The 16,637-nt window shown below is 40.2% G+C and overlaps 1 protein-coding gene across 1 annotated transcript in view; it reads left to right on the top strand.

Moving 5' to 3' along the window:
• Positions 1 to 14,974: 14,974 nt before the first annotated feature.
• BPIFB3 (BPI fold containing family B member 3) overlaps positions 14,975 to 16,637 on the top strand; it is a 33,079-nt gene continuing 31,416 nt past the window's right edge. The window contains exon 1 of the mRNA XM_072642717.1: positions 14,975 to 15,094. Coding sequence (XP_072498818.1) covers positions 14,983 to 15,094 — 112 coding nt within the window. The 5' untranslated portion in view covers positions 14,975 to 14,982. The remainder of the gene's footprint in view (positions 15,095 to 16,637) is intronic.

Here is a 16,637-nt window from a genome sequence, read left to right as displayed (position 1 = left end):
CCAAACGGAACGGACTCCTGGTATTGCTTCCTATTTTTCTTTCTCTCTACCTTTGTATACCCCCCTACTTGAATGAGTACAATAGGATCTCTGATCTGGAGAGGACTTGGAACACATGCTATCAGAGATAGAGGGACTGTAGACCATATACTATCAGAGCAAAAAGGTATGTTAGAGACCATCTTGTAAAATCCTCTTACTTTATAAATGAGGAAACTGAGGCCCAGAGAGGGAAGAGAAATTTGTCCAAGGTCACATTGAATAAGTGGCAGAACTAGTACTTGACTCCCAGGTCAAGGCTCTTTCCAAGTAAAAGTAATAATATCAATAACGACAGTAACATACTACTATAGTCCTTGAAGATTTCGGTGTTCTCCTTCCAATAGCTCTGTGAGGTAGGTAGTGCCAAGGTGATTGGTCCACTGAACAGAAGAGAAAAATGAGGCTCAGAGACGAGTAATGACTTGCTTAAGATCACCGACTCCCAGGCTCAGGGCTCTCTTTAAATCACTGCGCTGGTGCTGCTGCTCTCTGTGAGGCCATCACATTCATGTTCTGAACCCAGCACTTGTGTGCTCAGGCTAAGCCATCTGAGTAAGGGATCATCTGCTTTGGCAGGACTGAGTTTATTTTGGCTCTGCTTTCCTGGCTGTCGGGCTTCATTCATCCAGTTGCTTCCTTGGGATTAACCCTGGTGCATTTCCCCAATGCTGGCTCCAGCTTTATCAAGAAGATTTGTTCTCTGCTGTGCCAAATGCCAAGCTTTTCATAATGGTATCATTGTTCCTTCATAGAGCCTGGCCTTCCCTGTTGAAGACATCAGAGTGGAATTGCAGGGGATAAGATTAAACTCAGGGTCTGGGTGATTCTTGTCTCCTCCCTCCAAATGGGGATGATAGAAGCTGTGTTCCTAATGAGAACTGAATCCACTTCTCCCTCACTCCCCTTTGCTTTCACTATCATGGCTCTTGGCCCCAAACTGTGATCAAGATCCTTATTTTCCCCTGGTGGCTATTCCAAGACAGTCAGGGAAAGAAGGGGAATGCAGCTGGGTCTATAGGCAAAGGGCCCATGTCTGAGCGAAAGCACAAAAATGTCACCTACTGTGGCCAGCCATTCATTGGGTCTGGTCATCTACCCATCCCTACTCCTAGCCCTCAGACTCATTACATACACACACACATACACACACATGCACACACATGCCTGCTCATACTCACATTGATATATGGAGATTCACAGACTTAACACAAAAAAACACACAAAAGGCAAATGCATATCTGTAAACACATCAACATGTATATATACATAGGTGTAATACAATACACATATGGACACAGGTCTGTCCTCAGGCATACACTTTAAGAGATCCAAATACAAGTATAAAACCTCATTCATATATATATATATGTGTGTGTGTATTTACCTGTCCACGTAGATACAACCATCTATTTGTACACCCATTCACACATTGCGTACATATACATCCATGCATATGTACACATCTACACATATTCATATAACTGTACACACATATGAATGTCTTATGTGCTGGAGGAAGCATGCACAGACATGGACATACATCTTTGTACTTGGAGCCAGGAGACTGAGAAGATTTGACTCCCAGCTCCCACATTTCTTAGTTATGTGATTATGATCAAGTTACTTAATGTCTCTAAGCCTCAATTTTCTTATTTATAAAATGACTCTATTGCTCACTGTTTATGTGACCTTGGGCAAGTCACTTAATTTTTCTGGTCCTTAGTTTCCTCATCTATAAAATGAGTGGGTTGTACTAGATAGCTTCTAAGATCCTTTCTAGCTCAAAATACTAGGATCCTATGGCAGTTGCTCTGGCATATATGACTCTCTTAATGCAGCCTGTGTTTACATTAGCTTATCCCTTCCATATAATAATAATCAGAATATGTAATAGTATGACAAAATACTATTTCCCCATATGATATATTAATAATATAATAATAGGTATATTATATTTCCATATAATAATATGTAATATAATAAAACTATTTCTCCCACTTAATACATATTAATAATATATAATAATATGTATATATTATGTATACTTTGATATAATATGTTCTATATAGTAATATGTAATGTTATAATAAATAATAATAATATTTTCTCCCATATAATAATTATAATGGTAACAACAACAGCAAACAGTAAGTTTAAGCTTGGCAATTTATTAAAATTCCCAGAAGGACTGCTTTCTAGCCACACCTCCCCCATCTTGCACCTGAGAAGGCAATTTTTTTGGTCACTAGTGTCAGCCTACAAGTATCCCCATTAAATTCCATTTTATTTGATTTAGTCCAATATTCTAGAGTGCCAAGATATTTTTGGAGCCTGAATCTCATTCAATGCATTGCTATCATTCCCAGCTTTGTGTCTGCAAATTTTATAAGCATGACACCTTTTTATCCCAGTGACTGACCAAAGTGTTTAATAGCACTTGGCTAAGAACCAATCTCTAGGGTCCTCTAATGGAGATCACCTTCTAAGATGACATTGAACCATTAATGACTACTCTTTGGATCCAAAGGCTTAAGCAGCTCCAAATTCATGTGACCTTATTATCATCTAGCCTGTTTCTTTTCTCTTTTCCCATAAGAATAATATGAGATTTGTCAAATACTTTGCTCAGATTTGGGTAAGCTATACCTACCTCATTAACCTAATCTAATCAAGTAAACCTGTCAAAAAAGGAAATGAGTTTAAGCTGGAATGACTTGTTCTTGATGTAACCAGACTGGCTCATTGTTATTTCTGCTTCTTTTAAAACATTTTTTTGTATCTTTTGTTTTTATACATTGTCTAGATTTTTCTCTGTATCCCACTCCTCCTCACTCTCCCGGAGAGCTAGCTTTTATAACAATTTTTTTAAAAGGGAAAAGAGGAAGATGAAACAGCAAAATCAACACATGGAAAAATATTTTGTTCTTTGCAGTGCTCCACAACTGTGAACCCCCACATCTAAAAAGACTGCTTCTTTTTCTAATTCATTAATCATAATCTGTTCCAGAATTTTCTCAGGCATTGAAGTCAAGTTCATTGGACTATAGGCTTGAGGCTAAATTATCTTTTCTTTTTTGAGTGTCAGGACATTTGGGGTGTATGGGATATTCAGGAAAGACCAGCAATTCTGCTGTGAGGGTTTAGTTAGCCCTTTTCAGAGCTGCTCATCCACTTTTGGTGTCTACCTGGCACTTAACTCTCACCTGCGACTCCAAGAAGCTGTAGCATTTGGAGTAGCTACACCCTGGTAAACCTCAGCAGATGGACTAAACCAGGTTGAGAGTTCACTGAGAGGCCTCAAATATATCAGTAAGGTAGCGAGTTGTCTGCCCCAAGCATGTGAAGACCTCCCCTGGCAGAACAGGAAGATTAGGATAGTTTGTTCCAGTGGCCATGAAGTGGCTGAAACAGGAACTATAGAGCACCTGGAGCTTGGCAGATATTGAAGACACCAAGGTCACCCACTGCATCTTGGGCCATCATCAATTGTCTTGACTCCTGTCTTGCCACTAGACTTTAAAGACTTTGGAGGAGAGAATGAGGCTGATAACTTTGCCACTCTGTCTCACTTAAATTGAATTTACATCCAAGTCAAGATGTCACCCTGTGATGTCATTGGTCTTCTATGAAAACCAAGGATGAACAATCAGATGGCAAAAACATGTTTAAAAAGAAAGTGACTTTGTGGATAGAGCACTGAGCCTGCAGTCAGGAAGACCTGAGTTCAAATCATACCCCAGACACTTATTAGCTAAATGACTTTCAGAAAGTCACTAAACCTCTGTCTGCTTCAGTTTCCTCAATTGTAAAATGAGGATAATAACAGCATTTTCCTCACAGGGTTGTTATAAGGATCAAATAATGTCTGAGAAGCACTTAATATGTTACCTAGCACATACTGGAGTGTGTGGGGTGTTCAGGAGGACTAGCACTTCTGCTGTGATGGCTTGCTGAGACCTTCTGAGGGCTGCTCATCCACCTTTGGTGCCCATCTGATTCACCCAACTCTCACCTATGATTCCCAGAAGATGTTGCATGCACAATGGCCACACCACAGTAAATGGTCTCAGCAGATGGGTTAAATCAGGTTAAGGGTAACTGGAAGACTTCAAACCTGTCTGTGAGATAGAGGAATGTCTATTCTAAACAGGTAAAGATTTTCTCTGAGTGGGATGGACAGATGAGAACAATTTTTTACAATAGCCATGAAGGCGGGGGAAGTAGGTGCTGTGGAGCACTTAGAACTTAATCAGATGTTGAAGATGCCAAGGTCATCCACTGCATCCTGGATCTGCTAGTCATCCTGATTTTCATCTTGCCACTGGACTGTGATGGCTCTTGAAGAGAGAGTGAGGCTGATGACTCTGTGTGACTCTGCCTCACTTCAATTCAATTGACAAGCAAGTCAAGATATTACCTATGATGTCATTGGTCCTCTGACAACAAAGGACTAATGGACAATTCATCAAGATATTTATCCTTCTTAAGTCTTTGGATGCCTCTCCAATTATTTCAAATATCATTGGCAGTGGCTCAGGAATCACTTCCTCCATTTCTTTTAGTACCTGATGTTATAGTTCATTCAGACCATATGACTGGTACTCCTCAAAAGAAGCCGAGTGCTCTGAATATTTCCTTACTTATTTTAGAGACAATAGAAAAGGATGAGTCACTCACTTCTGGACATCAATGTCCTCACTTGAGCACATGATCAGATGTCCAACTCAGTTGAAAATTTTGGGAAGTAAGCCAAGGATCCAAATGATCTTCATGGTTCCTTCCAGTTGAATTTTTGAGGTTGCAGGTGAATGTGCTTGGCTCATCAGCTAACCTTGGCAGGATAATTATGCAGAGAATAAATACAAAATAAATACAAGGTATTTAGAAAGAAGCCAAGGAGGCATTCTGGGAATCAGAAGAGGGTCATGTAGAAGAGGGTTAAGTCTTGTTCTGTTCATCCCGAGGGGACGAGAACTAGGAGCGATGAGTTACAGTGCTACAATGAGTACAATGGAGTTACAGGGAGATGATGATGGACTGTGGACTGAGCTAGTCATTTTGTGAATGAGGAGAAGGAAAAGGAAACATGCTTCTCTGAATTGAAGGAGTCCTCAGATCATGGTAGAGTGTGAGGGGGAAGGGAGAGATGGTAACACTGTAGGTTTATTGATATAATACAATGGCCTACCAAGTATGGCTTTTATGAGTCACAGGAGAACTAAAGGTGACCTAGAACCGAGTAACACTTAGAACTAATTTGACAAGCATATATTACACACTTACTTATGCCAGACACTGTTTTTAGTTTTGGGAATACAGACTGAATAGAATCCTTTCCTTTAAGATTACGTTCCATCAGAGTCTACGTCCTACTGGCAAGGCTAACCAAGAGGGACTAATCTGGAGGAAGTGAGTTTTGAACAAAGGGTCAGAAGAAGTATTAAACTGAATCATTGAAATGAACCATTGAATTGCCAAAGGCACTGAGGAAATGAATTCAGCAACACAATTAATTATGTTGTTTTTCAGTCGTTTTGGATGCATCTGACCTTTGTGATCCCATTTGGGGTTTTCTTGGCAAAGATATTGGAGTGGCTTGCCATTTCCTTCTCCAGCTCATTTTACAGATAAGGAAACTGAGGCAAACAAGGTTAAGTGACTTGCCCAGGGTTACACAGCTAATAAGCGTTTGAGGCTGGCTTTGAAAGCAAGTCTTCCTGACTCCAGGTCTAGCACTCTATCCACTGTGCCATTTAGCTGCCCATAGTTAATTAATCTTGGAAATAACTGCGGGGAAGAGAGACTGAGAGCCTGAGATTTTGAATTGACTCCCCAGTGAGTAAATTTCAAACATCCACACCAACGGAAAAAGCATTGTCAGTTGAAACAATTTATAATAGGCCAATGAACCAGGCACAGAACATCTACAAAATCTCATAGGGACTGGAGTTACCTTCAACTTTCCCAGGAATATTACAGTAATTATGGCTGCATGAAGCTTCCTGAAGTTGTTTGAATTCTTGCTTTATCATCAAGGTTTTACATCTGCCATTAGCATGGGAGGCCATTTGCACTAAGAATGTCATTTTGGTACTTGAGGTCTTCTGCTGAATTCCCCTCACCAAGGCTGAACTATTGCTCAGTTATGAATGAGAGCCCTTCACCACCTTTTAATTAGGAGGGATTATGGACTTAGAATTGGGAGGGCTTTGGAGGCCAATGAGTCTAACCCCTCCATTTTACAGATGAGGAAATAGGCACAGAGAGGTTAGGTGACTCAGCCATGGTCACACAATAAATACAAGATGCCGAGTAGTATAGGAAATTGTAGGAGTTGAGGACAGCCATCTCTCTCCTTTCCAGACCGTGAGGGGAGGCTTCAAGGAAAAAGTGGAGCGTGATAAGGTAATTACATGACAAAAGAGAAATAACTTGGGGGTAGGAAGGGAATAGAAAATCAAAGAATCTTGAGAGTTGAAAGGAATCTTGGAGGTCATTTGATTAAAACTTAAAAATCTGGCCATTCTAAAATAGCCCTGACAAGGGGTGACCTAGCCTCTTCTCGAAGACTTCCAGGGGTGGAGGAGCCCCTACTTCAGAGGTAGCTAATATCACCTCTGGACAGCTCTCTAATTGTTGGGAAGATGTTCCTTGTACTGTGCAGAACTGATCTTTCTTCAATATCTACCCCATTGCTCTTAGTTCTGGGGAAAGGCAGAATATGTCTTAATGCTCTCCTTCTACATTAAGCTCTTTTCTCTAACTGCTTCATATATAGCTAACTTGTCTTTAATCTCTGTATATTTAGTATATCTTTATAAATGAACATATCTCCTCTTACAGAACGTAAGCTCCTTGAGAGAGCAGAAGTTGTTTCATTCATTGTCTTTGTCCCTAGCACTTCTTCCAGTGCCTGTATATAGTAGGTGCTTAATAAATGCTTGTTGATTGATTGATTACCCAGGAAAGCTCTTCACATGCTTAAAGACAGCTATTAGGACCTCTCTAAGTTTTCTCCTTTCCAGGGCAGTTTCAGTTTCTTCCTTTCATTATTTTAAGAAATCATTTATTTTTCCTTTCAGTTCCAAACTCTCTCCCTTTCTCCCCCTCTTCTCCCACCAATTGAGAAGGCAATGAATACAATACCCATTACACATACATACGTATATGTATATATATATATATATATATATATATATGCATATATATATATATATATAATATACATACACTACCCATTATACAAATGAAGTCATGTATTAGCCAATTGATTCTTATGTGGTGTGGCAGTCAGATTTGGAATTTTCAGCAGCACAGACAAAGCAACAGGTTAAGTTGGTAACTGGCCTGCATCATCATTCAGTCCATCAATCAACAGGCATTTATGGAGTGCCACTCTGTGCCAGGTGCTGTGCTAGATGGGAGGGATATAAAGATAGAAATGCAATAGTGCTGGTCCTCAAGGAGCTTACATTCATCTTTTCAGTCTTCAGCCCCCTCCCTGGCCTGGTCACTCTGTCTGGCCACAGCAAACATTTAACAGCAATAAGAGCAATGGCACGCATTCATGTAGTGCTTTAAGGTTTGTACAGCACTTTACAACAGCCCTGAGCAGAAAGTGTGTTATTATTATTATACATTATATGATATTATATGTAATATATAATATGATATAATATATTATTATCATTATTATTAAATCCTTTTTCCAGATGAGCCAGTCAAGGCAGATAGAGTTTCAGTGACCCAGGGTTACAGAGCTAATAAGCATCTGAAGTTGAATTTGAACTCAAGTCTTCCTGACTCAAGGTACAGAGCTCTCTCCAATGTCCCACCTAGGAGCCTAATACACTTAACATAAGGCCTCCTATCATGTGGTTCTCAGAGCAAAATATGCAGATGGGAGTCTGACCAGGGCAGAACATCTAGACTCTCAGGGCTGGGAGGGACTCACACAACATTTATTCTTATCACCTTATTATGTTGTTGAGTTGTTTCCATTGTTTTTGACTCTTTGTGACCCCATTTGGGGTTGTCTTGGCAAAGACACTGAAGCAGTTTGCCATTTCGTTCTTTTGTTCATTTTTCAGCTGAGGAAACTGAGGCAAATGGGGTTAAGTACTGTCTAGAGTCACACAGTTATAGTTTCCCCTTGACTACTTAGTGGTGCTGCCATACTCCATGGCATTCTGTGCCTTTTCATCTTACCATTCACCTTGCCTCACAGTCTGACATTTAGTTAATGAGACCTATTACACTTGTCAGCAATTAGTTTACTGTACCCTGGAATCATGTTTGAAATCAATTTCTTTAGAAATCTGAAAAGTAACTTTAGTAGTCGCCTCATTTTCTGAGTTTACTTTTTAAAGAAAAACATTGTTCCCCTCTGGGATTTTTCAACAATTTGGATGTTTTAACTTGTTTTTAATGGGTGTCCGATTTACTTAAGTCAGGATGTTTTGATTCAAAATGATGACAAGAATTGTATTCCTTTGGAATGACTATTTCTTCTTGGCAAACAAGGCACAATATTTTGTCTCTCATGCAAGTGAATGAGTATTTGTCCACTCTGGATTAAACACTCTAGGTTCTGATTCAATATTCTGTTTCTTTTTATCACCCATTTCACAAAGTCATCCCCAAAACTTTGATGTTAGAACTAAAAAAATCTCCATAGAAACTGTTCATACACAAAGAAATACTGAACTGAGTGTCTGACCTTGGAGAGAGCACCAGATACTCAAGTAATTTAGAGGATGGCCATGCAGCAAGGGAGGGGAATGTTGCCACTTATCTACGATGCTATAATGAGCATTAACTGCATTGGTGCATGGCTGCACTCACTTTGTTCCTGTTCAATGCCAGTAATGACAGAAAACAGCAGAAAAGATAAGATTCAAGCTCTTCTCAGAATACAGACAGACTGACGATGGTTGGTTACCTGGGTCACGTGACAAACAGAAGAGAGTGCTCAGTGGCAACCCACCAGCCAAGTTACATTTCTGGCACAGTAGTGACTAGTGGAAGGCCAGTCAAGTGAGGCATGGACAAAGCACTCATTACATCTTTACTCTCTTTTACATCTTCTACATTTTGGGGAGATCATCCTATGTCCTTTGTCCTCAAATAGCCCAGGGCGGTGTGTTGTGTAGGTCTAAGCTAACCCTTGATGACAGATGCTTAGTATTTGTTTGATGAATGGATAACAGTAATAGATTACATTTAAAAATATATTATTATTGATAAATTTTGTTTTTCCATCACCAGCATTTCCCAGTTTTTTCCTCCCTTTCTCCCACTCACAGAAAGCCAAAACTTATCAACAAAAAATAAAGAAGCAGTTCAGCAAAATAAACATATTGAAAATGTTTGTCTTTGTATGTGCTGTCATATACTCATAGTCCTCCCCTCTGCCAAGAAGGGAAGAAAGTGCATCCTCAAATATCTTCTTTGGGAACATCCTTAGCTATTATAACTTGTGGACCTTCAATTTCATTGTTTTGTTATTATTTCCATTTCCATTGTCACAATTGTTTTCCTGATTCTTCTTACTTGGATGGATTAAGAACCTACTATGTGCAGAGGACTCTGCTAAGCTCTTTTACAAATATCATCTCACTTGATTCTCACAACAACCCTGGGATGTGGGTGCCATTATTATCCCATTTTACAGTTGCAGAAACTGAGGCAGAGTTTAAGGGACTTTTTCAGGATCACACAGTTAAGTATTTGATGACTAATTTGAACTCAGAACTTCCAGATTTCAGGTCCAGCATTCTATCCACTAATCCCCTTTCTAAGTTTCCAAAGTGGATGATACTACCCCCTGGGGGGCAGTGGAATGATCCAGGGGGGCAATATGTTTTTGAAATGATGCAAATTTTAAAAAAAGTCAAATGATTAAAGAAAGTAGATTTCCAGAGGGGTGCTGAGTATTTTTTTTGAAAAGGGGACAATAGACCAAATAAGTTTGAGAACCTCTTCATGCTACTTTACATATTTTCATATTTCTTCTTATGTCTCATTGTGTATATCACATTCATAGTTTCTCATAGCAGAACAATATTTCATTGCATTCAGCTAATGGAATTTGTTTGGTTATTCTCAAAGTGATGGACTCTCTACCTTAATTCCAGTTCTTTTCTCCTCCAAAAAGTGCTGTTATAAATATATGGTACATGGAGATCTTAAAAAAAGAACAGATTTCTATAGTACTTTATAATTTGTGAATCACTGTTCTTATGACAGTCCTGTGAGGTACCTGGCTAGTAAAATTATTAATGCTCCCATTTTATAGATGACAAAGCTGAGGTCCAGAAAGTGAAAATGACTTACCTGAGGTAGATAGGTACTTTAATCTAAGAACAAGGACTTAAAAAGAAGGCCTTCTGACTCCAAGCTTAGCACTCTTTCCATTACACCCTACTGAGTATGGGATAGAAACCGGTGCCTGGAAAGGGGCAATTAATTTATGCACAGTTGTATGGTGGGTGGTAGAACAGGGCTTAGAACCTAAGATTTCAGGATCCTCATCTGGTCTTTACATTCCATTGCATGGCATGTCTCTTCTCATCAACCAGGCTCCTAAATGGCCACTCAGAGGGTTCTCTCCTCTATGACTCCCCTGCTAGTTCCTTCCCTGAGGTCTTCTCCTCTTTTCTACCATCTTTGGCAAAATCTTTGCCTGATAATGACAAGAACTACTTTCTTGAGTGCCTTAAGGTTTACAGAAAATCTCTCTCACCACAGTCCTGGGTGGTAAGTAGTATAAATATTATCATTTCTACTTTGTAGATGAGGAAACTGAGACCCAGAGAGAAAAAATGACTTGCTCATGGTGACATAGATATTAACTGTCAGAGCTGGGATGCAAACTCAGGTCTTCTAATTCCAACTCCACTAATCTTTCCATTATACCACACTGCTTTGGGATTGAAATGTGACCAGTCAAAGGGTGGCAACATGTTCCACCAATGGCAAAGTACTAACTTTACTAGAGCTGATTCCTGGAGCCAGGGGCTCATTTTTCTAGCATCCCCTCCATGAGCCATTACCTTTTCCAAGAATCTCATAGCATTTGGCTCAGACCCATAGGGCAACCGATCCCCTTTGCATTACTCAATTGTTGGCTTACACTTTCTCTCCCAGAAGGAAGGCTTAGCCTGGGTCAATAGCAAAACCACAATTTACTGTTGACACCCTGATGGGTTTCTTGGCTATCCCCATCCTTTTGTATCTTCCCCATTTCTAGAGCTGTTAGTTCAAATAAAAAGCCTGTCACCCCAGTCCCCTAGGAGGAACTGAGCAAGCGGGTATCCAGGAAGGGCCTCTCGACTCACCCACTACAGGTAGCGGGTAAGACAATAAAGTACATCCTATAGGGTTTCCTCAGAAATTAAAATTGAGGATCATAAGCGTTATTGAGCTGGAAGACACTATAGAGAGGTGCAGCATCTTGGTGCAGTGGAAGCAATACATACTTTGGATTCAGGGAGCCTAGATTCAGATCCTATCTGTTGTCTAGTATCTTTGTGAATTTGGGAAAAATAATCTCTCTTGGCTTCAGTTTCCTCATTTGCAAAATGAAGAAATCAGACTAGATAACCTTTAAGAGTCCCTCTCGGCTCTAAATCTCTGATCTCTGATAATCTAGCTCAACACTTTCATAGTATGTAGAGGGGGAAACTGAGGTTCATACAGGGGAAAATGACTTTCCTAACGCCACACAAATAGTAAAATTGCAGATTCAAGATTCAAACATACATCTTTTAACTTCAAATCCAGTGCTCTTTTCTCCCTACCATGTTATCTCTCTGACTTGCTGTCCTATTTCCTCTGGGAACCTAGGATGGAGCCCTCTTCTGAACATGTCATCCTTCTGAGCTTCTTCTCCCTGCTCTGTAAAACAGGGATGAAAATAGATTATAGGATACAGAGGCAGACAGGGACCTTGGAGACCATTCTACCCCCATTTTGAACATGAAGAGACTGAGGTCTCATTTGTAGCTCATGCCTCCTGATTCCAAACCTAATGATTTTACGCTGTACTAGTTTAAATAGTAATCCCTAAATGTTTTGAGAACTATGGGAGAAAAGTGAGATGCTGCTACTTTATTATATCCCTGTAGATTTTATGTGGTAATGGAGGAGAGCCATTGCTGTTACCATTTTAGACATGATGCTCAGAGAGGAGGAGGGACTTCCACAAGTAAGTGATGAAAATGTCATTAGAGTTACTTAACTGTCTCTCTGGTTCAGCAGCAGAAAAAAACCTTGTGTTGTATTGTGAAGTGGTCCATGAGTCAGAATGAAATTAATCCTCATTTCCCTGACTACTGCTACTATAGCCCCTCACCACCGTTTATGAGCTAGTATCTCCTCCTGCTTTCCTGAGCTTGTATCTATATGGATTTAGGTTGATTTCTGGACAAGAAATATAATGCTTCCAACTCCCCCTTTTCCTTCTTTTGATTTCACAAGAGTTCACATCCCTGTGCCCTCAGTTTCCTCATCTGTACAATGGGACATATCTGCTTTTTATCTAATTTAACAGGTGCAGCATAGGGACTAGCCCAAAGTGCTAAATGCTGGGTTTCTCTTGGAGAAATTAAAGGAATAGATAATGGATAGATGGATAAAGTCATATGGGACATTCTTTGAAGTTTGGATTCCGTCAAAGGGCCACTCTTGAGGACCTAGAGGGCCACATGTAGCCTTGAGGCTGTAGATTCCCCACCCCTGCCTTAGAACATAGAGTGTAATATCAGAGTTGGACAGGATCTTAGAACATTGGACATAGAATATCAGTGCTATGAGGGACCTTAGAACATATAGGATGTCACAACTAGGAGTGATCTTAGATCACATAATATCAGAGCTGAAGTGGATCTTACAACATAGAATGTCAGAGCTGGAAGGATTTTTAGGACCTATAATGTCAGCATGTGAAAGGACTTTAGACTAGAGAATGTCTCCTCTATAATATATCTCAGAGGGAGCAGTGAGATTAGAGATTGTTTTATTTTTTTCATGTATATTTCCATCCCTAGCACAATATCTAACACACAGTAGTTGCTTAATAAATGTTTATTAATTGAGTGGAAATAATGTTGGTCTTGGTATCAAAATACCTAATTTCTAGTCCCTGTTCCGATACGTTCTAGTTACGTGACCTTGTACAAGTCACCTTGTCCCATCTAAGCATCCTCTGTAAAGTGGGGATAATAATATTTGTCCACAGAACTGTTGCAACCTAAAACTTTCTAGCAACCTAAAAGAATAATAGTGGTATGTATTATTGCATTGCCACCTGCCCATCAACTATTCCTTACATTTTTCCAAGATAAATTCAATATTCATTGCTCTCATATAATCCCTCTGCTGAGTCAGATTAGACTTTAGACAGAAATGTCACCAAATCTCTTGTTTGATAGAGGGGGAAACTGAAGCCCAATGAGAGTGATTCATCTGAGATCCTATGGAGAGTCAGTGGCAGATCTGGGATCAGATGCAGGTTTCCAGGCTCTCAGGACTGTATTTTTCTCACTGTAATGCTTTGTTTGTCCAGATTGAATAAGGCTGCTTGGAGTCATGCCAAGCATCCTTGGCCACTTGGGGACCTTAGGTTACAGAGAACTTGAATGTGTAAGGTATAGAAGAGACAGCGGCTTTTTCTTGGTGCTGGTATTGGGGTGAAGTTAGGTCCTTTGGATATGTCTCTTTATATATCCAATCTCACTCTGCTCTTTGGTAGTGATGGATATTTGGTCCCTCAGTTAAAACTCAGTCTCTTATGTTATCAGCCTTCTACTAAGTTCTATGGAGGCAAACAGAAGAGAGAGAATACACGCTGTCTGCCTTCACATATCTTAAGGTCCAAAGTGAACTTGGTGATTAGGCCATCCCACTTGTGAAGTGAATATGAAACAATATAAACAGATACTTGTGGGGCTAAAAACACCTACCTTGAGCTTACAAAGACAAGAGGCTTAGAGTTGGAGTCAGAGGACCTGGCCTGAAATCTCAGTTCAGTCTACCTGTATGACTTTTAGCAATACAGTAGATAGAATGTTGGACCTGCATTCAGGGAGATCTGAATTCAAATCCAGTCTCAGATAACCTATTAGCTGGGTGATGCTGGGCAAGTCACCTACCCTTTGTCTGCATCAGTTCCCTCATCTGTAAAATGGGATAATAATAGTACCTACCTCCCAGGGTTGTTGATGGTATTTTTAAAGTTTTTGCAAATTTTAAAGTGTCATATAAATACTAGTCATCATCATCATCATCAAAGAGGTGAAGCTCTTTGGACCTTAGTTTCCTCACTTAAGGAGGCCAGACTTGGTGGTGCCTAAGATGACGTCCAGCTTTAAACCTTTTGCTATTGTGATGGAAGAAACCAAATTGGGTGGGAAAGTGAGGGAGTGGCAAATTAAACTGGAAAGGCTTCAGGGAAGAGATAAATTGATGAGGGGGAGGACTACTGTGTCTTGTTAAAAAATGCAGCATCACAGAATCATACACAGAACCTCAGAAGTCATCTAGTCCAACCTAAACAAGAATTTGTCCCCCAACTTTTCTGAGAAGGGGCATCCCAGCCTTTGGCTGTATCTCTAGTACGGAGGACTCCACTATCTCGCACAGAAGCCATTCTACTCTAGATGACTCTAGCCATTAGTTGTTTTTCCAGACACACCATGCCCAAATTTGTCCGTCTTTCACTTTTCCTTACCATTGCAAAATAAGCTCTCTAGAGAGGAAGGGGCTGGTCATCCTCTAAGAATGAGGCTGAGTCAAGACAAGCTTGTGTGTGTGTGTGTGTGTGTGTGTGTGTGTGTGTGTGTGTGTGTGTGTGCATGTTTGCACATGCACACATGCATGCGTGCGTGTGCAGAAGACTGAGAATTCCTGTTCCTAACTCTTCCAGGTATTAGGCTGACAATGTTCTCCATCCTCTCTGTGGTCCTATTCTTTGGGTTGTTGACTCCATCACAAGAACTACTAGAAACAGTCGGGACAATTGCACGGATTGATAAAGATGAACTGGCTTCAGGTGAGTCTTGCTCATGAACCTCACATTCATGCTAGGTGTCCAGGCACTGGGTTTTTCTAGATCCTTTGCAGATTACAAGGTATTTTCCTCATGGTAGCCCTGTGAGATGGTAGCATCTATAAAATCATGTCTATTTACAAAGGAGGAAACTGAGACTCAGAGAAGAGAAGTTTCTTGCCCAAGATCACACAGCTAATGAGGAGTGGAGTGTTTCCTAGAACTCAGGGCTCTTGCCTCTCATTCTGGAGGTGTTTCCACTCCATCAGACAACCTCTTTAAATGAGTATCAAGAAAAACCTTGAAAAAGAAAAGGAATCCTAGAAACAAAGAATAGTTCTTTAAAAGGGGGCACAGTTTAGCCCAACCTGTACCTGAAGCATGGGACCAAGAATCAGAAGACCTAGTCTCTGTTTCTGATTTGGCCACTGCCTTCATATGGGACCTTCTTCTTTCTGGGACTCACTTTTCTCTTCTGTAAAACTAAGGGATCGGATTTTAGAAAATGAGGGAGATGGTAGCCCCCTGTTCTTTGCCCTGGTCAGACTCTACTAGACTCTACTAGCACTGCCATATCAGGTCATCACATTTTAAGAAGGACTTTGAGAAACTGGAGTACATCCAGTGACCAGAATGGTGAGAGTGCTAGGGATTGTGTTATAAAATGATTGACTGGAAATACTTGGGATGTTTCATTCGGAGAAGAGAAGATTCGAGGCAGAGCTGATAGCTGCTTTCAAATAGCTCAAGGGTTGTCATGAAGCAGAAGCCCTACAGGGCAGAGTTAGGAACACTGGATGGAAATTGTAGGGAGGTGGACGGAAGAAAGGAGGCAGCCAGGTGACTCAGTGAATGGAGTGCTGGTCCTGGAGTCAGGAAGATCTGAGTTCAAATCCTGCCTCAGAAACGCACTAGCGGTATGACCCTGGGTGAGTCACTTAATTTCTGTTTGCCTTAATTCACTGGAGAAGGAAATGGCAAACCACCAATATTTTTGCCAAGAAAACCATGTGAGGTCACAAAGACATGAGAGAACAAGTATGAGCAGATGGAAGAAAACTCTTTTTAACAAGAATTGTCCAAAAGTATAACGGAACTCCTCAGATATTATCACCAGACATCTTCAAGAAGATGCTGGATGACTATTGTCAGAGCTTTTGAGAAATAGATTTCTGATTTGGTCAAGGTTAGACTAAGTGACTGTGGTGGCTCCTTCCAACTCAGTGATTCCATAATTCTTTTGAAAAAAATTTCACTGTTACTTTAAAAAGTTCTCATTTCCCCAACCCAGCCTCCTCAATAAGAGCATCTCTTGTAACACAGAAGTACCAGTAGGAGGAAGGCTTATTTCTCTGCCAGTCCAGTGGAGTCAAGACTGTTGCTTTTACATTACTGTAATCGTTGCACAAATTGATATCTTGCTTCTCTTTACATCATTCTTCACCATCTCCTCAAGTTTCTCTGAATAATTTACACTTATTTCTTATGGAGTAATTATATAGTCTAATATTACATCATATTCATAAAACACAGCTTGTTCAGTCAG

Source organism: Notamacropus eugenii, chromosome 1 (assembly GCF_028372415.1).
Source record: "Notamacropus eugenii isolate mMacEug1 chromosome 1, mMacEug1.pri_v2, whole genome shotgun sequence".
Taxonomy (NCBI): Eukaryota; Metazoa; Chordata; class Mammalia; order Diprotodontia; family Macropodidae; genus Notamacropus; species Notamacropus eugenii.
The sequence above is the reverse complement of the archived record's forward strand: the minus strand, read 5'-3'. Positions and strand labels throughout refer to the sequence as shown.